General features: G+C 28.8%; 4 protein-coding genes across 14 annotated transcripts; 3 read left to right on the top strand and 1 right to left on the bottom strand.

The window, feature by feature from the left end:
- Positions 1 to 4416: 4416 nt before the first annotated feature.
- On the top strand, positions 4417 to 9207 carry LOC149893197 (opsin-3-like). Of its 4 annotated transcripts, none has more exons than XM_090072721.1 (5): positions 4417 to 4477; positions 4591 to 4736; positions 6222 to 6254; positions 7808 to 7852; positions 8088 to 9207. In XM_090072721.1, exon 5 carries the CDS (start codon positions 8095 to 8097, stop codon positions 9055 to 9057), a length of 963 nt encoding a protein of 320 aa, XP_089928847.1. In that variant the 5' UTR covers positions 4417 to 4477; positions 4591 to 4736; positions 6222 to 6254; positions 7808 to 7852; positions 8088 to 8094; the 3' UTR covers positions 9058 to 9207. The 4 variants fall into 4 exon arrangements, with proteins under 4 accessions (XP_089928847.1, XP_089928832.1, XP_089928839.1 ...); XM_090072706.1 differs by having other exon boundaries at positions 7808 to 7970; XM_090072713.1 differs by having other exon boundaries at positions 6210 to 6254.
- A 2315-nt stretch (positions 9208 to 11522) lies between these two features.
- Positions 11523 to 13367, top strand: LOC149893196 (rhodopsin, G0-coupled-like). The gene is made up of 2 exons (XM_090098385.1): positions 11523 to 11697; positions 12054 to 13367. The coding sequence occupies exon 2, from the start codon at positions 12056 to 12058 to the stop codon at positions 12998 to 13000; it is 945 nt and encodes a 314-aa protein (XP_089954511.1). The 5' UTR covers positions 11523 to 11697; positions 12054 to 12055; the 3' UTR covers positions 13001 to 13367.
- Positions 13368 to 14349: 982 nt separating this feature from the next.
- Positions 14350 to 20385, bottom strand: LOC149893195 (zinc finger MYM-type protein 1-like). Of its 8 annotated transcripts, XM_090098342.1 has the most exons (5): positions 16677 to 19974; positions 16143 to 16207; positions 15626 to 15741; positions 14902 to 15138; positions 14350 to 14541 (listed from the first exon to the last, which is right to left on the bottom strand). In XM_090098342.1, exon 1 carries the CDS (start codon positions 19141 to 19143, stop codon positions 17674 to 17676), a length of 1470 nt encoding a protein of 489 aa, XP_089954468.1. In that variant the 5' UTR covers positions 19144 to 19974; the 3' UTR covers positions 14350 to 14541; positions 14902 to 15138; positions 15626 to 15741; positions 16143 to 16207; positions 16677 to 17673. The 8 variants fall into 8 exon arrangements, 6 of the variants coding, with proteins under 6 accessions (XP_089954468.1, XP_089954455.1, XP_089954476.1 ...); XR_016455825.1 differs by lacking the exon at positions 16677 to 19974 and adding an exon at positions 20182 to 20385 and having other exon boundaries at positions 14902 to 15741; XR_016455828.1 differs by lacking the exon at positions 16677 to 19974 and adding an exon at positions 20346 to 20364 and having other exon boundaries at positions 14902 to 15741.
- A 573-nt stretch (positions 20386 to 20958) lies between these two features.
- Positions 20959 to 22016, top strand: LOC149893194 (uncharacterized). The gene has a single exon (XM_090093419.1). It carries the CDS (start codon positions 20959 to 20961, stop codon positions 22012 to 22014), a length of 1056 nt encoding a protein of 351 aa, XP_089949545.1. The 3' UTR covers positions 22015 to 22016.
- Positions 22017 to 22466: the final 450 nt, after the last annotated feature.

Here is a 22466-nt window from a genome sequence, read left to right as displayed (position 1 = left end):
CTTTTACAATCATTAACTGCATGATTTCAATTAATTTTTTTTTCCAAACCCTCGTTAATTACCTTAAAGAAATTCTGTTTATTTAACCTTTTTCCACTTTATAGAAGACAATTCAAAGGCTTCCATAAGTACCTCATAAGTATCTCCCATAAGCATCTCCCATAAGTATCGTAAATTAAAGAAATTCTGTTTATTTATTCTTTTTCTATATAATAACTGGCGATTCAAATACTCCCATAAGTGTTCTATAGAACGTAACTTTGTGTGTAACTTTGTAAATGCCATTTAAACTCACTGAATTTTTTAAGTTGAACAATTCTTTAACTAATCCTGCTGTGTGATTTGAATCTTTTATCCTCCATCGTACTTCATAATTGACAATTGATAATTTGATCTTAATCGTTTGAACCGAAGGACGAAGAATAAACCTTATTCCGTCTGATCCAAATAGCATGAGCTTTGATTCATCACATGAGTTTTGACTGCTCATGTGATGAATCAAATAATCAAAATTTTTAGGTAAATTACTTTTTTATTTTCCATATTTTTAAATTTAGTTCGTATATGATAGTTTTAGTTAACTACTTAAATAAATGTGTCGAAAATTCTCCATATTATTTTCCTTATTCATTAATATATAGAATCATTATTTCGAAGAAAATATAATTGAAACTAACAGATGTTTATACAGTTACGGAAAAAAGTATCCGGACAAACTATTTTTAGGTATAATTCTATGTTAAATGAAGGAAACCTCATACTGTTATATATATTTTTGTAGCTCTCGACAAGCTCTATCTAAGTGTACCATCAAACTTTTACTATACTAGGTAGATGTATTTTTTGGTAAGAAAAACTAAAATGACTGTGGAAAAAAGTATCCGGACAAAAATATATATTTTTTTTTTTGTAATTCATTTCTTTAATATTTAGTCCATCCTCCTTTATTATTTAATACTTCGTCAATTCTCTTAGGCATTGACTCAACCAGACTCTTACACCTCGTTATATCTATAGAATTCCAGCATTTTCTGAGTGCTTCCTCGATATCGTCTTTTTTCGTCAATATGAGCTTACAAATTTCTTCCTTGACTACTTTCCATAGGTTTTCTATAGGATTCAAGTCTGGACTTTGTGCTGGCCAATCTAACACCTCGATATTTTTGCTTTGGAGCCAGGCTTTGGTATTTTTTGCCGTATGTTTTGAGTCACCATCTTGCTGGAATAAGAATTCTCCATCGAATAACTCTCGAGCAGATGGTAGCATATGATTTGAAAGTATTCTAACATACTTAGGGGAAGTCAATGTTTCCTCTGTAACATGAATACGCCCAACACCATTCCAACTGAAGCATCCCCAGGCCATGACATACTTGTCATGCTATATTGTCTGTTTAACATGCTTTTGTTGCATTAACTCACCTGGTCTTCTCCAAGTCCAACATCTACCATCTGGACCATTAAGGCATATTTTTGTTTCGTCTGACCATAATACCTTCTTCCAATCATCAACGGTCCAGTTTTGATACTTCTTTGCAAACGCAAACCTTTTTGCAATATGTCGTTTGGTAAGTAGCGGTTTTTTGGCAAGTGCTCTACCATGTAAATCATACTCATGCAGCCTATTTATAACAGTTCGAGGATTTATATTGACTAACTCGAGTTCTCTGAGTTGATTCGCAATATCTGTTGCATTTGGTCTCACGGAATTCTCAACCAAAGTGAGGATTTTTCGATCAATCGTTGGAGTTGTTTTTCGTTTTCGTCCAAATCTTGGCAAACTTTTGAGTACTCCATGCTTTTTAATTCTCCCCAGAGTATCTTGAACAGTTGATTTGGGCATACAAAACTGTTGAGCTATATCTCGAACCGTTTTGCCTTCTTTTGAGAGCACTTCAATCTCTTTCCTAGCAACTTCTGTCAATTTACTTTTCACCATGGTAACGGTTGTCAATGGGTTCTAAATGTTATAGAAATAGAAATTATGGTTTTTATCATTTTTACTTATATTATCCTAAGCTACTAGGATACTTATAAGATATTATGCCATTAACTTTATTGAAAATCTTGACCAAAAATTAGCAGAAAGTAGCTGTCCGGAGACTTTTTTCCACAGTCATTTTTGTTTTTCTTACCAAAAGAGACATCTACTTAGTGTATTAAATATTTGATGGTACATTTAGATAGAGCTTGTAGAGAGCTACAAAAATATATATAACAGTATGAGGTTTCCTTCATTTAATATAGAATTATACCTAAAAATAGTTTGTCCGGATACTTTTTTCCGTAACTGTAGAAAAATCAGTAAAATTATGTCCAAGCTTTTGTACGGTAAATTTTCATTTTTTATAAATATTTTTTTAAATAAAACAAAAACTGGAAGTTTTTATTAAGTTAAATGTTACCATTTTATATTATTAATCTTCTATGAAAGTTTCAGTCGAATAAAATGAATGAAAAACTTTCTTGTTAAAAACGATAAGAAATAGTTTAGATGATTATGAAAATAGAAAGAAAAGAATAACTTAAATATCATGAAAGTAAAAACGAAGTAAAAGGCAAGACTTGCGTAGTTAATAGTAGTGTTGTATTTATCAAATGATGATTTAATAAAAAAGTAAAACACTGAAAATCTGGAGATAAAAGGTTGGATAAACAATACAGAAAGCTTTAATATTTGGAATCATGCTGGATAACTCGCTCACTTGGGTCAATTATAAATTTAAAAATTAAAGAGCTTTGAAAATCTCCAAAAAACTCATTAACCATTAAATATTTATTAACCGCTTACAAAAGATCTGTTTTATTTTCACCTATTTTATGCTTATTTCAAACATTTATTCTGAAAAATTTTCGATAGGTTAAAAATGTTATATATATATATATATATATATATATATATATATATATATATATATATATATATATATCGCGAGGTTAGAATTATTTTGTTCTATCTCCAAGTTTAAACGTTGGGAGAAAGTTTTTGATTTTTTCTAGAAGTAAAAATTGTTTAAAGTTTTAGCTTTTATTTTTAAAGAAATAATAACTTATGCTTTAAATAATTCATGTTTAAGCAAATTATTTAGAACAAAATTTATAAAATAATGCATATTTTAAAAATTATTATTACTAACAAAAATTAATAACTCATCTTCTCCCAACTTTTAAAATTGGAGATAAAACAAAATAATTCTAGCCTCGCGATATATAGGGTAAAGTAGGGTAATTTCGGCGTATCAAGCTATTTTGTTGTTTATAGACAATGGTTGCTTTAATAACGTTAAAAAATCATGCATATCGATGTCCTGCAGATATATCTATTAAATAATAGTTAAAAAGTTGTTTCAAACTTACAAAGTTTTATGTAAAATTTGTTTTACAAAATACTCAAAAATGACGAAATTAGCGACCTAGTATGGTAATTTCGGCACAATGATACGGTAAATTCGGCATACTTAAGAAAATTAAGATGTTCGTTGAAAACGCATTAATATAATTAAAATATTACAAACAGCTATAAATCTGCATTATATAAAGTAATTGTCTCTTAAATGGAATTTGTTACACCTAATTGGCATTTAATTAAGGGCGTTGCAATTGCAAAGATTCATATTTTTTGAACCACCTATTTTAGTAAAGTATGAATACATCACCCAAAACAGAAGCCTTATTAGAAAAATGTGCTTCCAAAGTAAAATTGTAAATAAAATGATTACTAATTTCTATGATTTCGATGATTATTTCTAAATTCTGTTAAAATGAGAACTCATGTTTAAGCTTATAAGTAGTTCATAAAATAATATTTTACATAACTTCAATAGTTAAACATAAAAAGATAAAATACAAAATTCAAAGAAAACTTTATAAAAAGAGATTTATTGAAGAAAGTTAAAAAACAGTTTATCAATGTAACTTTTTTTTAAAGAATCAGTGTTTCATACAGTCATCACAAGTAAATATTTTTTTAGCATAAACACCACATATAGCAGCACATGTTTCATGCAACCATCTACAGCATTTATGGCATTTATTCCAATTATCCTTTAAATATGGATTGACAGGATCCCCATAACTGTACTGACACATTGCACAAAGTTGTTTATTAATCACACCTATAGCATCAAGGTTATTCAAACACGTCTTTTGATGTGTAGATATATTTTATTTAATGCACTTTTTGCGTGGCTGCCTGTTCTTATATTTCAAAGTTAAAGATTCCTCTAGCTGAGATTTACATGGTGATCCAGTAATTCTTCCAGCATGATTTACCCTCCATTTTATTCCTGTTCGTTTTGTATTTTTAATGTCAAGTCCAGCTAGTGGACTTGACATTAAAAATAAAAAACTAACACCATGAGGTTGTGAGGTTTCATCAGAGGTGGCTAGTTCTAATGACTTCTGAATGATTTGTTTGGTGAAGCAGATTCTAAATATAAATATTTAATCAAAAAAGGTGAATAAAATTAGGCAACATGTAAGTTATAAAAAATTTGAACTATTTTTTTAAGAAACTTTTTTTTAGGTTAATAAGACAACAGATAAGTTATTATTTTGCTTGATTTAAAAAAAATTAATTTTTATTTTAAGTAAATGGTGGAAGATGGTAAAAATAACACATCTTTTAAAATAATTTACGTTTCTGAGAAGCAATTACACATTCTGTAACAAAATCAATATGATCTAAATCTTTAACAGAGTCTAAAGCATTGTCGAGAGTAGGGTGCATTTCAGAGGTAATATTTGATTTTGAAATTTTTGATACAACATACAAGTGATTAGTAGCCTTAGCTGCAGCAAAGTCTTCTTCAGTAAACACATTTCTATCAAATGGATATATTCCACATTTTTCAATATTTTACATGTTTTGAACCCATTATATGATGCTAACACACACACACACACACACACACACACACACACACACACACACACACACACACACACACACACATACACACACACACACATATTATTGTATATAATAAAATATTAACATATTATTGTATATAATAAATTATTAACATATATTTAGTTTATATTGTGGGGAACTATTATTTTACTTAGTTTCACAGAGACACTAACGAACTCGTTATTATCTTATTGCTATCCGAATTTCTGAATTACTAAAATCAATTCTTCTATACATAATATTTCAGACGCTTATTTCCCATTTTGGTTTCAGAGAAAACACAGGTCGGCAAATTCGGCACTGCCGAAATTAAAAACCATTTATATGCCGAAGTTATCTCCTTAGAGCAGTCCTAGGGGAAACTTTTATATCTTGTAACATACTTTGAGTTTCATCTTATTGTTGCTCACATTTTATTCAGTTTATATTTTTGAATAAAATAAATAACAACTTTTGGTAAAAATTTCCTAGAAAAAATCATTTATCCTACATTTTCAAATTGGTAAAAATGTTAAGAAAAAGCTAATAATCATAAATTAACGTACCTGTAATGTAAAAATAAAAGTTTAAAGCAGTATTTTTAGGATAATTGTTTATCTTGCTACAATACCCAATTATGATTTTAACATTCCAATAAATAAATATTTTTAGGTGTCTTTTGAAGGGGTGCCGAAATTATCTCCCTGCCGAAATTACCCTACTTTACCCTATACGCATGCTAGATATATATACGCATGTATGTATGTATGTATGTATGTATGTATGTATGTATGTATGTATGTATGTATGTATGTATGTATGTATGTATGTATGTATGTATGTATGTATGTATGTATGTATGTATGTATGTATGTATGTATGTATGTATGTATGTATGTATGTATGTATGTATGTATGTATGTATGTATGTATGTATGTATGTATGTATGTATGTATGTATGTATGTATGTATGTATGTATGTATGTATGTATGCATGTATGTATGTATGTATGTATGTATGTATGTATGTATGTATGTATGTATCCATATGTATATATGCAAATAACATATAAAACTAAATACCAAAAACAACAACAATATTATATACAACAGCTTTTTTGTGTAATCGATATTACTGAAACGTGGGTGTTGAGTGTTTTATCAGATTTCTTCCCCGCAACTCGCACAAAACTTTATAATTTTATGAATAAATGATGAAAACCGTGTATATAAAAGAGTTGAACATAATCAATTATTTGTTAACTATTTATTTGTTAACTAGTTATTTATGATAAATTTCGTGAACTACTTTTTAAGGCTTTCTTTCAGAAAGATCGATGTGAATGAAAGAGGCTTCGGAAGGTAAACTTTCAAATTTTTAGTTTTTAAAATACTTAACTAGTTATTTTTATTTCATATTTTTGATTCTTGACAGACGTTTTCAATAATAAGCAACATTTTTTTTTTTCGTATATTAGCTAAACTATTTCTTTAAAAGAAGCTACTAACATGACTCATGTAAAAATTATCAATGATTTTACGAAAAATAATACAGTTGCAGATAACTTTAAAAAGCATTTTAATCTTTTAAAACAGTCGCTCCTGCTTTATCTATTTAAAAAAAACCAATTCACATACCATGAACTTTTATATGGCTGGTTTTTAAATAAATATTCATGATAAATAAATGTTTCGGAAATAAATATTATTCAATATTGATGTTTTTAGGTGCGACTCGAAGTTTTTCAGCGAGTTTTGAATAATGTATTTTTAAAAATTAGTTGCTAATCATTCTTTTTTGAAGTCTTGCAGAGCAAAGCAAGTTTGCAGTCTTGCCGAGCAAAGCAAGGAACATATCAAGAGATTATTTTACACAACATGAATTTAAAATTCATAAATTTAATTTTTAAAAATTCTTCACCAAATATTTCATGTTTATTTCAGTTAAAAATAAGCAAAAACTGATTCTCAATAAAAGTTTTTTTTTTCAAAAGTTTAAAAAAGTTTAAAAAAGGAGTTTAAATGATGTTTTCTTGGTTTCCCTACAAAAAATGAAACTTTTAGCTTTAACGATTTGATTTTGTAATAAATTTTTTGCTGTATTCTTCTCAAATAACCAGCGATATTTTTTGTATTGCGTTTACTTGGCATTAAAGACAAGCATGATAAAGTATCAAAACCTCATCCATTCAACACGAAAATAAGAAAAAAGTTTTCAACGCAAAGTTTTAAAAAAACTATTATTACGAAGATCAAAAGGAATTAAAGTGGAAAAAAACGTTTGAAAAGAATTTTTTAAAATATGCCAACTTTTAATTTTGAATTAATAATTTAATTTATATTCTGTCAAGGGCGGATTTTCAAAGCTTGAATTCGATTATAGCTACTCTTATAAAGCTCAATATTAACCAACTAATTTGTGCTGATGTACACCTAAAAGGACTGCTTCTGGAATGAAAAAAATATATATTTAAACTATTTATGAACTATGTAGTTATCAAATTGTTTCATCATAGAGGAAAATGAAAAAACTCTTGTTTTACCGACGAGACGGTGATAGAGACGATGCATTCCCCGAATTGCTCCGAAAAATTAAGTTTGATTTACTACTGATTTTCCTCCAAATATAAAACAAAGTTTCTCTTTTTTTAAACATAATTCGTAAAAGATGCTGTGACAATCTGTTGCTGTTCGTTTGTCAATCAGTAAAAAATATTGAGAACTTTTAACGTTAAAAAAACCTTATAAACCTAACATGCCCGGATATTGATATTTGTTAAATCTTACATCTAAGTTCTTCTTTTTTTCTAGTGACTTACTCAGAGCGTTAATATGAATTTACAGTGATCTTCTTCGTTTTACTTTTCTTAATTCTTCTTCGAATTTTTAGAACTATAACACAGGTTTTCTTATAGAAACCATACTCTGAAGATAGTTGTGAATAATGGAGGCAGATAACTGTGAGTATTTACTTGAACGATGCAGACAACTTGGCAAAGGGCGTAATGCATGCTACCAATCGTGATTATAATAAGCAATTGTTTTGAAAGGCTGCTCATAATGAAGAAATTCGAATTCGTAAACTATTTGATTAACCTGAACAACTTAAGAGTTATTTTTTAAAACTCAAATTAAAAAAAAAAAAAAAAAAAGAACTATATTGTTGTGAGAATTACAATAAAATTTCCTCTTTAGGTTGACTATGGGAACAAAGGATGACATTCTCACATTAGTATATTATTGTATTGTACTTGTTGCTTCAGTGATAATAAACATTACCGCATGCTATATCATCGCGTTGAAAGTGAAGAAAAAAGAGTTCACTCACTTATTTATCGCCAGCATTTCCACCTCCAATTTACTGCAAACACTTCTTGGTTACATACCTCAAATAGCTGTTTTATTTGATAAAGATCTTTTAAAAACTAAAGTTTGTCGTGTAAGTGGTTTCATGGTTTTTTGGTTGGTAGTAACCAACATTGCACACATAACGGTAATCTCTATAATCAGAACCATAGCTATGAAAAGTCCAATATTTTATTTTAAAAATATGAAAAGCAGCTTTTTTAGGTTTGGCTTATTATTATTTTGCTACATTTATGGCTTCCTCTGGGCTTCATTTCCACTGATTGGTTGGTCAAAGTATGCTGTTGACCTCGATGATTTAGGCTGTTCGTTGGACTGGAGGTTAACAAAATCAGACTCTTTATCTTATATTATATTGGTTCTTCTATTTTGCTATTTTCTGCCTGGAACTTTCATAACTTCTTCGTTAATTTTAAGCAAAAGAACAGTTATTAAACGAAGAAATAGCGAATTTCAACACCGTAGGCAAAGTCAACACGGGTATTTCCTTGATAGAAAATACCTGAGAGTGTGTGTAACCTCTGCCTTAATTTTTTTTGTATTATGGACACCTTATGCGGTAGTAGGTATGATAGCGTTGTCTAAAGTTATTCCACCTAAACGATTGGTAACAGTTGCTGCCATGTTTGCTAAGTTGTCCACAATCTCTAACGTCATTGTCAGTTGTTACGTGGACAAATCGTTTAAAAATCACGTGCTCAACACCGGAATTAAACAGTGCTTCTCAATATGCAGAGAAGGATCTTCTAAAGCTAAAGATGATTTGATTTACGAATTGAGAAGTTTTAATATGCATTAACGAACAAGAACAAAAACATCCTCAAGGATGTTTTCACTGTAAAACGGTATCAATTTTTTTTTAAAGATTAATAATTGTTAGCTAATATATAACTTGCTAAAATGTAAGTTACAATGAATTTGTATTAAGTAATAAAGTACAAAGTGAGTTTATACTAAATGAAATCAATTGCTACCCGATTTAACTCTATTGCTGCCATTAAAAAGCATATATATATATATATATATATATATATATATATATATATATATATATATATATATATATATATGTAGGAATTATATATATGTAATTATATATTTGTAATGATATGTATGCTAGTACATATTTGTAATTATACATTTGTAACTGTATACTTGTAAATATACATTTGTATATGTATATATTTATGTATGTATTAATATATATATATATATATATATATATATATATATATATATATATATATATATATATATATATAAGTTTATCATATAAATAAAATTACGCACAAATTTTTAATGGATGAAATTTGGAAGTGCGCTACAGAATCAGTAAAACTAGTTACTAACCCACTTGTTTGATCTTTCTAAAAAAGATTTTTAGACTTTTTAAAATTTGAATTTAATAATTAATGCAGCTTTTATGAATAAAAACATAAAAGAGATCTTTCGGACTGATTTCTGGAAAGTGTCGGCAAATCATTCAAAATAAGTTCATTATTTTTCAGAGATGTTAACTTTGTAAACAATTAAATAATGGTGACTCTCACCATTAGCGATAACTTAATAAAATCTTGAAAGTTAAATTTATGAAGAGAGTTTTATCAAGTGCCAAAATGAGCTTACTCAAAATGGGCTAACCATGCTGAGCTCGTATTACTCTATTCATCAATTAAGATTCTTTTTATGTTCGATTCAACTTGATCAAACTCAGATCTTTAATTTAATTGAGTTAAATTTAAATTTTGAAATCGTGAATTTTATTATGAGACATTTTTCTCATAAGAAATCTGGACAAAAATAATTTAAATTCTTCAAAAACAGAAAATGATGAGATAACGGGAAATTTTACCACTCTAATTACTGTTTTTTTTTTTTTTTTTCTCATTATTTTGTGGATTATCTTTTGGATTGATTTTATTACGTTACCGTAAAGTTTTAACAAATCCTGTATTACTCTTTTGTCAATTATCAAATTAGGGAAACTGACCTTTATTTAAAATATTAAGCTAGGGGAACTGACCCTTTGACACCAATAAGGCTTCTTAACTGAAAATTTAATAGCTCGCATAAGTATTATCCAAAGTTTGAAAGTTTTGTGTTTCGTTAACTTCTTTAACTATTCGTTAACTTCCTCATCTACCCATAAAATGTCGAAAGAAAAACAACTTTACTCTGGTAACTGTGGAGGAGCGCCTGTAACAAAACTTCGTCAACAACAAAAATCGCAATCCTTTCTATTCAATCCTCTTATGTTGAGTAATCTCTATTAAGGATCAACAGATAGCTGTTTTCTGATTTTAATTTTGTTTTTAATTTGACACACTAAGTACAAGATAAAGATATAAATTATGAAAGTTAAATAAAAGACTTTTTTACTTAATTTTGATTATAGCACAATGATCATCAGAATCCAAAATACCTTTCCGAACACAAATTACATTAGCAACACCAATAACAACAGCAACAAGAACTCAAACAACAACTACAACAATCATAACAACAACAACAGCTATAATAGAAAAATTACGTACAACAACGACTGCAAAAGCAACTACAACATCAACAACTACAAGTACTGCAACAATAGCAACTAAAACAATAACTATGACAACAATTACAATAACAACAACTATAACATCAACAACTAACAACTAACAACAACATCAACAACAAATGCGCTTCTACTAAAACTCTAATATTATTTTTTAATAACTTTTTAACATCAAATGTTTCTAATCTAATGTGATTCTAAAACAAAGTCGCCTGTTCGCTTATAAATATTTGATATGAGCACTATACAACAACAAGAAAAACATCATCAACAACAACAACACCAATATAAATTAACAACAATTGGAAAAACAACAGCATCAACAGGTAACATAAAGCAACAATAGAAAAAAAACCAGACTGTAGCGTATAGAAATAACTACGATTGCAATAAGTGTTAAAGAAACACCTCGTGTACGTGTACAAAGTTCACAAAGCTCACAAAAATCACAAAAATAGATCTGCTAACTAAAAGCACAACAAAAATTTCGAATTAAAAGGGTATCTACTGTTTTAATTTAAAAATAACTTTTCTAAATAAGTTTCTGCAGCTTTTTTTGGTTAATTGAAAGGAGTCCTTTTTTTACAATAGTTTAATAAAAATTTTACGTTAAAACAGAAAGTGAATTACTTTGTTTTGAATTCAGTTGGTGTTAAACTTCCTCTCTTCTCTAATTCTATCAGAGTTAATAAAGGAGTAAAAAGAGAAATATGTGGAGAATGAAAAAAAACGACTCACTTCAAAAAACGTGTCTTAAAATATTTGCAGTTTACCGTAGTTTTGGTCTATTTAAATATTTCAAGTATTACTTTTAGAAAAAAAGTTTTAAAAAAAGTGAATGGCGTGAAAAAAAGAAGGAATAAAAGTTTACGTGGATCTTTAAAAGCAAGTACTTAATGATAAATTTATAATGTTCAAAAATGCTCTAGAATGAATAAAATATTTTTAACAACCAGAGATATAAAGGTTGAATAATTATAGTGTAATTATAAAAATATGAATTAAAAATCATTTAGACTCCAATTTTTCATTAGTTCTCTTTTTTCATTAGATTGGCTCCTCGTTAGATCTACAATTATTTTACAATTGCAAACAAACAATTTAAATTTCTAGTTTTTCGAATTAGAAATGCTTAGTTTTTACTTGAAACGATTCATGCTGTAAAAAAAAGTTAATTTTTAATCTAAATATCATTTTCTTGACTTTACAAAAGATTTATTACACTTTTATATCTCATTTAGAAATGATGACCAGCGATGATGTGTTTTTATTTGTGTACTACTTCGCATTATTTGTAATATCGGGGACGTTAAACATTTTTGCTTGCTACATTATTGTCGTCAAGGAAAAGAAAAAAGATTTCTCTCGTATGTTTATCTTCAGTATTTCAGCGTCAAGCGTTCTGCAAGCAGTGTTGGAGTACATCCCTCAAATTGCATTGTCGTTTTTAAAGAACTTCCTCAGAAACACAACAGCTTGCCGAGCGAGCGGTTTTATGCTGACCTGGTTCGTGGTCAACAATATTTTACACATGACAGTCATATCTTTCATCAGAGTGATTGCAGTTAAATGCCCAATTTTCTACTTTAACAAATTAAAATGTAATTGGTTTAGAATTGGTTTGCTCTCCATTTGCTATGCATTTGGATTCATCTGGACGGTACTTCCTTTGATTGGTTGGTCAAAGTATGATCTAGACTTTGACGAAAAACGCTGCTCTTTAGACTGGAAGCTGACAAGAGCTGATTCGTTATCTTATATCATAGCGCTTCTGATATTCTGCTATTTTCTTCCTGGAGCATTTATAGCATTTGCGTTGCAAATGGGTACAAGAAGTATAGTCAAAGGGAAAATTATAAAGCTTCAACGTAGACAAAGCCAATCTGGTTTATATGACAGTAAGTTTCTTAAGATATGTATGGTGTCGGGTCTCTTTTTTTTTGTCTTATGGACTCCTTATGCAATTTTTGGTACACTGGCTTTATTCAAAGTTAAACTACCAAGAGTTTTGGTAACAGCTGCTGCCAGAATTGGCGACTTATCCACTGTATCTAATTTTATTGTCAACTGCTGCATCAACAAATCGTTTAAAAATCATATGATCAAGACACGAATCATCCAGTGTTTAGTAACTAGCCGACCAGCAAGGACCAAAGTTGATTTGATGGTTCAGTTAAGAAAAATGTGACTGTACCACTCATTTTCAATTTCTTTAATATTCTTATTCCCTTTTTTTTTTGCACTATTATTTTAAAAGATGAACTCAAAATTTAATTAGTTTAAAAGATGAACTTGAAGACTAATAGTTTAAAAGATGAACTATTGTTATAACATTTCTTTTAAATGACGTTTAAAAAATACCAAAGACTTTCAACTGGATTAATAAATCCTTAGTAAAGGTACAGAAGATTATATGATTGTGCTAAACTTAATTCTAGAAGATAAAACTAGATTTTCGTCTAAGTTAAACCACTTGCTTTTAAATATTTATTTCCTGATATACGTTTTTGGACAAAACGTATCTCAGACTGGATTGTTGATGTATTTTAAGTCAGCCATATTTTTTTATTTTGCTTCTCGAACGATGCTTCATACGTATGAAACATTTATAGAACTTAAAAAATGGATTATTACCAAAAACTATTTTAGTACAATATAAATCAGCTTTTAAAATAAAGTTCTTGAGATTATATGGTAGGGATCATTAGTTCCAAGAAACCTCAGAAAGTCCCTTTGAGATATTACACTGTTCGAAGTTCTCTAGGTTCCGACGCTTATTGGTATATTACAGAATGATCGCTTATTTTAGTACACACCGCCGTAAAAAAAATACGACTACTTTATATAGTTCTTCATAAAAAATACTTAATCTAAAATAAAAGCCACTACAAGGCTCATCGCTGCACAATAATCAATTTTAAGCGTGTTTTTTTTTCATGAGTCGGCTATTACTAAAATAGTAAGTCAATAGATAAGTTACTTCAAAGTTGTATGTGGATTGAAGCGATAACATTTGTTTATTGCTAATTTATGCCTTTGTTTAACATTTAATATTGCTATAAGTGTAAAAATTCATATGGAGAAAAAAAAGGTATTTCTTAAAGAAGGTATAGGGTAAGGTTGCTAATATTGTACCGATGCCTATATTGTACTTTTAACATAACTCGTTATTTTTACAACCCACAAGAATTTTTTTAATTTATTTTTTATCTTTGCTGAATGAAATTAAGTAGTCAACTGTTTTTTTTTTGTCATCCAACTGTATTAAGGCCAGAGTAAGCTCTTGTTGGTTTGTTATTGGAGATATATTATTTTAGGTTTTTATGGCTAACCCAGTGGGCAAAGCGACGTCGGAACAACGTCGGATCGATGTCGGATTTACGTTGGAAATGGAAAGGTTAGGCGACGTCGAAAAAAAGACATCGGGCGACGTCAGAATTCCGATGTTAAACCAACGTCGGAACGACGTCAGAATACTGACGTAATGACGATGTCATTATGTGGTAGAGCGATGTTAAACCAACATAATAAATACAATTAAAGAATAGTACATATTTTCTGGCGTAAAAGCATTCATTACAAAAAACAACTTTCTATTTTGCATCAGTATCTTTCTGGAGACGCCCACCATCCCCGCCAACAACTTAGCTAGGGCCTACCGCAATACCTTTTAAACTTCCGCTTTGATATCGACTACCATAACTTCGCTTCTTTTCGTCATGACACAAGCTAAATAAAAGTTGAAAGTATAAAGGCATAAATATATAAAAACCAACTTTAATTAATTTAGAATTTCAAATCATATAAGTAAAGTTATTTCGGTTACAAAAACAAGCAACTAATGAAACTTAGTTGCTTGTTTATGTAACCGAAATAATAATCCATTAACAACCCGACAAGAACAGCTTAAACTGACTTAAAACGTTAAAAACTTTCAGAAAAGTTAACTAATTTACCATCTTTACAGGTAAATAAAAAAAATTTTTTATATTAAGTCTGTTTTGTTACTTCAGGGTTTCGTCAATGTCGAAATCAGCTAAATTGTTGTCAACTTTAGTGCGGTCGTAGAATAGTTGTAAGAGCACTCGCCTTGTATTCATGAGGTTTGCAGTTCAACCCTCTCCTACGTCTCTGGAAGTACCGCACATAATTCTTTTTTCTGCGTAATGACCAATTCATATTTCGAAGTTAAGAGTTGAACAAAATGACACAACTCTCATAAGTGGCCACACATCTCTCATGAGATGTTGTCATTTCTCACAGATACAACAAAATCAACAAAATTTCTGTTCCCTAATAATTATAGCCACTAAAACTGTTAACTCCCTAAAATTAGAAAAATGAAATCAACAATTTTCTCTTATTGACTTTTATGGAGATTAAAAAGATGCTGAGAAATTTTGAAGTATATTTTTAATGTTTTACAAATAGTTTATTTTGAACTTTGCATCAGCAGATGTCATTTTTTTTACAAGGTTTGAAACTCTTAGTGGTTATCAAATATCTGGAGACATGAGTGTGCTACAGACAAGTATATGACATATTTGGTAATTGATCATGTCAATGTGATGTGTAAAAAAATTTGAGTACCTATTTCTCTTGCATCACCTTGTCCCAAATACTTTTTAAACTTTAGTCAAAAAAACTCAGCTTAATCAATCAATCCTTAAAAAGTGCAAATTTTGGTCCAAAGTGTTGCGACTGCCATAGAGGCCTAAAAAATTTTTAGGCCTCTATTGGTTGTATCCATTTCATCATCAAAATATATCGATAAATAAATATTCTTAATTATCAAATATGCATGGAAACTTACATCAGTTCTCATGGTTTACCCAATATCTTCTTTAATAACAGTAATGGTCTGTCCCTGATTTCTGGTTCTCAAACGAAGTGTTTATTCATTCTCTGTATCAGACTCTGAAGTTGATTCTGAAAACAAAAGATTTTGTTTTTGGAATAAATATATTGATAAATAAATATTCTCAACTATCAAATATGCATGTCAGTAGCACACTCAGGTCTTCAAAATATTTGATAACTAGTGAGAACTTCTGACTTTTTTGAAATGTTTCTGCTGATGCAAGGTAAAAAAATAATTTTTCAAAAATTCAAAACCTACTTTTAAATAACTCAAAAGTAGCCATTTTTTTTAGTCTGCATATAAAAAAATTAAAACCATGAACTAAAATAGCATAGACAAATAAAATTTTATAAACTTAAAAGTTACTCTACCATTAATACGCTTTGACAAGTTTTTGTGTTTGTTATTATGTTGCACATTTAGTGTTTACTCAGTGCTATCGGTCCCCACAAAAGCATCATAATATTACCTTTCTAACATGTTGTTAATATTTTCTTTTAATTTAATCCCACCATCTCTTGAAAGACGGGCAACCTAAAAGAAAAGCATTAAGATACTATTGATACTATGTTTTACTTTTTATCTTATGCTTGTTTTACTGTAAATAGTATAAAAACAGATATTTTTATTGTACAATTTGTTATTAACTTTAAATTATACTAACAAGACAGAGTTTTTATGTCTATTCACCCTAATTTTTAAACCCTAGTTTTTATGGTTGTTGTGATGTTGATTTGATATGATTTGAGGGATGTATTGAATTATTTTTTTATTAGGATGACTAATAACTTAAAAAAACAAAATTAATAACACGTAACATAATTCTTAAATATTTTAATATGTATTCTTAAGTCTACCCTCTTATTTACAAAGTCATTCACAAACTTAGATCCCTCAACTGTACCAACTGGTTATTATTTTATCATTATTATTGTATTAGGGTGAGTGACCCTAATACAATAATAATGATATTTATTAATAATAATAAATAATGATCAATTACTACTTTTAGCTGACTCAGAATGAAGAGATTCAACTTCATTATTAATAAATTGTAGACTGTCATCAGAATCATTTTGCAGAGAATCATTAATTAGATTATTGATTTCTTGATTCTGTGCTCTCCAATTATTAATGTAAGACATCTAAAGAATAATGTTAAAAAGCTGTTGAAAAAGTTTTAGATTGTGATACCAATCCATTTAAATGCATTTTTGAATATTCATGATTATCCCACTGTCTGCCTATCCAAAAAAATTAACATGGAAACAAGAAAGTGGGACAAGATCATGGAAACAACAGAGAAAAGATCTGTAAAGCATGATGAAGCAGTTAACACATCTAACAAAGTGTATATTGGCATAACCACAAACATTTATTCACAAAAAGCTCATATACTCAACAACTCTAAGTATTTGTAAGAAATGAAAGAAAAAATCACCACATTCCATTATGAAACAAGTTCCCTCATTTAACTATTTAGAAATAGTTTTTAACAGAAAAGCAAAACGCACTTTTTACCTGATGATTGCAATAAGCATGAAACTTAAACTAGTAAAAATTATGTAGTTTTATTTTAAATTTATCACATAAAATAAAATATATAACTCTGATTTTATTTATTGAGCACTCTTGTTGAATTTACATACACAAATAAACTTAAAAACATTGCAGTAATGAATTAATAAAATAAGTCAGATAAATATTTTTTACTAATTTATATACATACATACATACATACATACATACATACATACATACATACATACATACATACATACATACATACATATATATATATATATATATATATATATATATATATATATACAGAGCCGGCTCGTGAAAAATACTATATGTGTGCGAGAATAAATTAGGCGCCTTTTAGATTTAAATTCCGAGCTCGTTCGCAAAAAATGTCACTTTTTTTAAATCATAAAACAATGCATACTACAAATACAATAACTTTCTTAAGAAATTTTTTGATTTTAAACATATTTTTAGTTACTAAACAGAACACGTCTAACTTTAGATTTTGCAAAATTTAATCTTAAAGTATCAATATCCACAGATTCAGCAATTTTGTTTTCAATGGAAATTATTGATAAACCATTTAAACGTTCCTGGTCCATTGTTGATCGTAAATAGTTTTTTATTAATTTTAATTTGGAAAAACTACGTTCCCCTGTACTCACTGTTACCGGTAGTGTTAATAATATTCGTAAGGAAATACAAACATTAGGAAACAGTTCTTCAAGCTGACTATCATATATCCATTTAAGCACAGATTCCGGTGATTTTTTCCCATCTAATTTCCGTGATAACAAATTAAGTTCCAGAAACAAATCCTCTGAATACACATCTTTTGAATCACCATGAGTCAATACTTTTTCCAGTAATCTGCATTTATTAATTAAGCCTTCTTCTCCTATTTTATCAATTTCTTTGATATTATACAAAAACTCGAACGGTTCTATTGTACTTGAAAAGCTTTCAAATCGTTCATTTATTGATTCTTTAGCTATTTTAAAGAGAATATCAAAAAACTGCTTTTTGAATTTTTGGTTTGGTTGTATATCACCATCTTCTTCAAAAGGTTCATCATCAAAAAACCTTTTTCTTTTTCTTGCTCTTTCACGTGAAATAGAACTGAATTCATTGGTCAAGTTTGCATCATTAGCTAGAATTTTGGCTTTTGAAATATATATTTTGTAAGAATCTTCAGTGTGTTTAGTAACAAAAAAATCGATAGTTTTCTTTAATGCATTTGCAGCAGTCTTCACGTCTACAGTTTGACATTGTAATAGTTTGCTAGTACAATTAATTTCAGTTAATACATCGTGCCAAACCACAACACCACATATGAATTCAAAACTGTTTAATTTTGATGCAAGTGATTCAGCAGTTAATCTAGTAATAGAATCTTTTTCAATGTTGACAACTTCTTTCAATGCACAATAAATTTCTTTTAATCCCAATTTTAGAGCACGAACAGCATTCACATGACTTTCCCATCTGGTAGTACTTAATGACTTTACTGTTAATTTGCAACATTTTGATTCAAAAATTTGCCAACGCTTTGTAGTTGCAGAGAAAAAATTATACAAAGCTTGAATTTGTGAAAAAAACCTCATAAGTTCTAAACATCCTTGGACTGCATCCGCAACAACCAAGTTCAAGGAGTGACAGACACAAGGAATATAAAAGGCTCGTGAATTTATATCTTTTATACGCTTCTGTACACCAATTTTTTTACCTTTCATATTGGATCCATTATCATATCCTTGTCCACGAATATCCATGACAGATAAATTATTTGATTCCAATGAATTCAAAATTTCTTCAGTAAGTCCTAATCCAGTAGTATCTAATACATTTATGAATCCTATAAAACTTTCTTGAATTGTGACACTGATAACCTGGTTCTCCAATTGTTTTGCAATGTTAACGTAACGTATAATAATAGACATTTGCTCTTTGTGACTATTATCTGGTGTACAATCTACAATAATCGAAAAATACTTAGCCTTTTTTATAATACTTAAAATTTTATCTAACAGTCTAACAGTCTTAATCCTTTTGCTTGGGTTTTTTATTTATTTTTCATTTGGTTTAATGCAAGTTCTTTAAAATTTTATGCCTTTATAATACCTTCTATTTTTTATAATAAAATAATAACAATCATTTTTTTAAATTTAATTATTTGAACTTTAAAAAATATGCAAAAAACAACTCATTATGCAATGCATTATAATCTGAAACCGCACTATCTGCATCAAAATAGGCAGTTGTAATTGCATGCAATTTTACTAGCTAGATCTAATATTACTAACAAAAAATAATTATGCACAAAAAATAACCAAAACAAACAATGTGTAAAAATAATTATATAAATAATAGACTAAAAAAGAGATTTGTATATTTTTTATAAAAACATTCAAGAAAATCTTTTTTAAATCTGGAAAACAAGGTGCAGATATGTCATTCACAACTGACAATAGAAATTTAAGGCGGGGACCGATTTCAGCATTAATGTCGGCCATCTTGTCCAGAAGTAAACATAAAATGTAAACTTTTGTCTGATTGGTTAGCAGAAAACATTGTAAAAAAAACTGATTGGGATTAGACAAGGGGCATAACTCAGTTTTCACAAAAATGGACTTAGTACCTTTGATATTTTTAGCTATAGATCTTGAAAGATCAATATATTTTGTTTCTAAGCAAAATTTTAATTTTGCGCCTTTTTAATGCTGCGCCTGTGTGTTTCGCACACTTCGCACACGCTACGAGCCGGCTCTGTATATATATATATATATATATATATATATATATATATATATATATATATATATATATATATATATATATATATATATATATATATATATATATATATATATATATATATATATATATATATATATATATATATATATATATATATATATATATATATATTTGTTTTAAAGAATCACAATTAATTAAATCAAGTAAAAAAATAAACTAACTTTTGCTTGCCGTAAAAACCATACGTATTATGGTTTGTTAATGGCTGTCAATAAAGTCTTATGTATTAAATTTAAATCTTCCCGATAAATAAACTTTTTCAATAATAATATGTTTATTTTTCGGTATTCAAACTTCCAGTTCAAAAAAAATATAATAAAATTACCGTGGTGTGACCTACCGTGGTATCTAAATCATCATAATATAATTCCTACAGACATGCTATGCCTGCCGGATTGTAGCAATATTCAAATTGAAAAATATATGCAATATTTTCTAAATATATATTCAATCTTTTTCAAATATATTCAATCTTTTTCAAATATATATTCAATCTTTTTCAAATATGTTCAATCTTTTTCAAATATATATTCAATCTTTTTCAAATATATTCAATCTTTTTCAAATATATTCAATCTTTTTCAAATATATTCAATATTCCTGGGATAAAGCAATTTACGCGCGTAAATAGAAGGATAATAACTACAATTAATGGCAAACAAAAAAATTAAACACAAACAAAAACAATGGCGACCGAATTCATTGAAAAAGACATGGGTGCAGATCTATATAAAAGTTTAATATTTTTTCTAGATGAAATTGAATCTTTTATTGGAAAAACCACTTGTGGTGATTATTTGCCGTTATTATTACAGCATATTGATTTAATCGATCAACTTATTCCAGTATTGAACAGTTTTAATGAAGAGTTTATTGGTGATTTAAACAACAAAGAAAGAATAGAAAGTATATTATATATATTTTTGGAGATTCGGAAAATGCTTTCCCTTTATTATCATGAAAAATCTTCAAAATACTGCAGTATCAATATTAATGTGTTATATAGTAAAACCCCTGGAAGGCCAAAGTACGAAATTCCAAAAAATATTCTAAAAGAATTTAAGTGTTTGGGTTTTTCTTGGAATGTTGCATCGAAGGTTTTAGGTGTTTCAGGTTGGACAGTTCATCGCAGAGTAAATGAACTTAATTTAAACAAAACAGGTCGTTTTAGCAACATCAATGACCACGAAATAGACAGAATTATAGCTGAATACATATCTTGTCACGGTGTAGCAACAGGGGAACCATTATTATCTGGTTATTTTAGATCAAAAGGTTACCATATACAAAGAAGAAGAATCCGCTCTAGTTTAAACAGAGTGGATCATAGGAATACTGCATTGCGATGGGGAGCATTGGTTAGAAGGCGATCTTATTATGTACCATGGCCAAATTCTTTATGGCATATAGATGGACATCACTCTCTAATTCGTTGGAAATTCGTAATACATGGGTGCATTGATGGTAAATCAAGGAAAGTAATGTTTTTGGAAGCCAATACAAATAATTTAGCAGAAACGGTGTTAAATCTTTTTTTAAATGCGACAAGCGAGTTTTCAACGCCTTCAAGAATAAGAGTAGACTTTGGGGTAGAAAATGTTCTTATATGTGATGAAATGATTGCAAGAAGAGGTCATGGCAGAGGGAGTTTTTTAGCTGGATCTTCCACAAGAAATCAAAGAATAGAGAGGTTATGGAGAGATGTGTTTCGATGCGTCGTGTTACCTTTTTATTACACTTTTTATGATATGGAACAGAGCGGCATTTTGGATATTGAAAATCCAATTCACATGTTCACACTGCATATAGTTTATTTAGAAAGAATAAATCTTTCCTTGAAAGAGTTTAAACTTATGTACAACGACCATCGTTTATCTACAGAAGAAAATTGGACTCCCAATCATATATGGACTATGGGAATGATAAATATTGACAATCCTATGTCAAGAGATGAAACTGATTTTATAAAAATGATTTTAATATCTATGGAGTAGATGTTGACGGCCCTTTATCTCACGATTTAAACAATGTTGTTGTTAACTCAGTTAGTATTCCGAATAGAATTGATATTGAAGCATTCTTCAGAAATTCAATAGATATGTCTAAAGAATCCACTGAAATGGCAATCGACATTTACATAGAAGCCTTAGCACTTGTGGTGGAAAAATTTGAATCTTATTTATAATTTCAGATGAATTTAACTTCTTGTTCTATTTTATTTTGTATTAGCTGCTTGTTAATGTGTACAGAATAGTTTCTACTGAATAGAATCCTTTGTATCTATACTCTCAAGTCCAGAATACAAGTGGGGTGGGAATAAACGGCACAGTGGAAATGGGGGGGGGGGGGGGTTGTTTATTAAGGACTCGAGAGTACTATATTTTTTTACTTCCATGTAATTCGTTTTGAGCCTATATTCAAATCAAGCAATATATTCATTTGCTAC

The sequence above is a fragment of the Hydra viridissima genome, unplaced genomic scaffold, assembly GCF_058129835.1.
Source record: "Hydra viridissima isolate aposymbiotic clone 2 unplaced genomic scaffold, HvirCarnegie_v1 scaffold_1, whole genome shotgun sequence".
Taxonomy (NCBI): Eukaryota; Metazoa; Cnidaria; class Hydrozoa; order Anthoathecata; family Hydridae; genus Hydra; species Hydra viridissima.
This window is presented reverse-complemented; position numbering and strand designations above follow the sequence as displayed.

Excerpts from the sequence above, each read along its gene's own strand:
- LOC149893194 (XM_090093419.1), top strand. The coding sequence starts at position 20,959 with ATGCTTTCCCTTTATTATCATGAAAAATCTTCAAAATACTGCAGTATC.
- LOC149893197 (XM_090072721.1), top strand. The coding sequence starts at position 8,095 with ATGGGAACAAAGGATGACATTCTCACATTAGTATATTATTGTATTGTA.
- LOC149893195 (XM_090098329.1), bottom strand. The coding sequence starts at position 19,143 with ATGTCTATTATTATACGTTACGTTAACATTGCAAAACAATTGGAGAAC.
- LOC149893196 (XM_090098385.1), top strand. The coding sequence starts at position 12,056 with ATGATGACCAGCGATGATGTGTTTTTATTTGTGTACTACTTCGCATTA.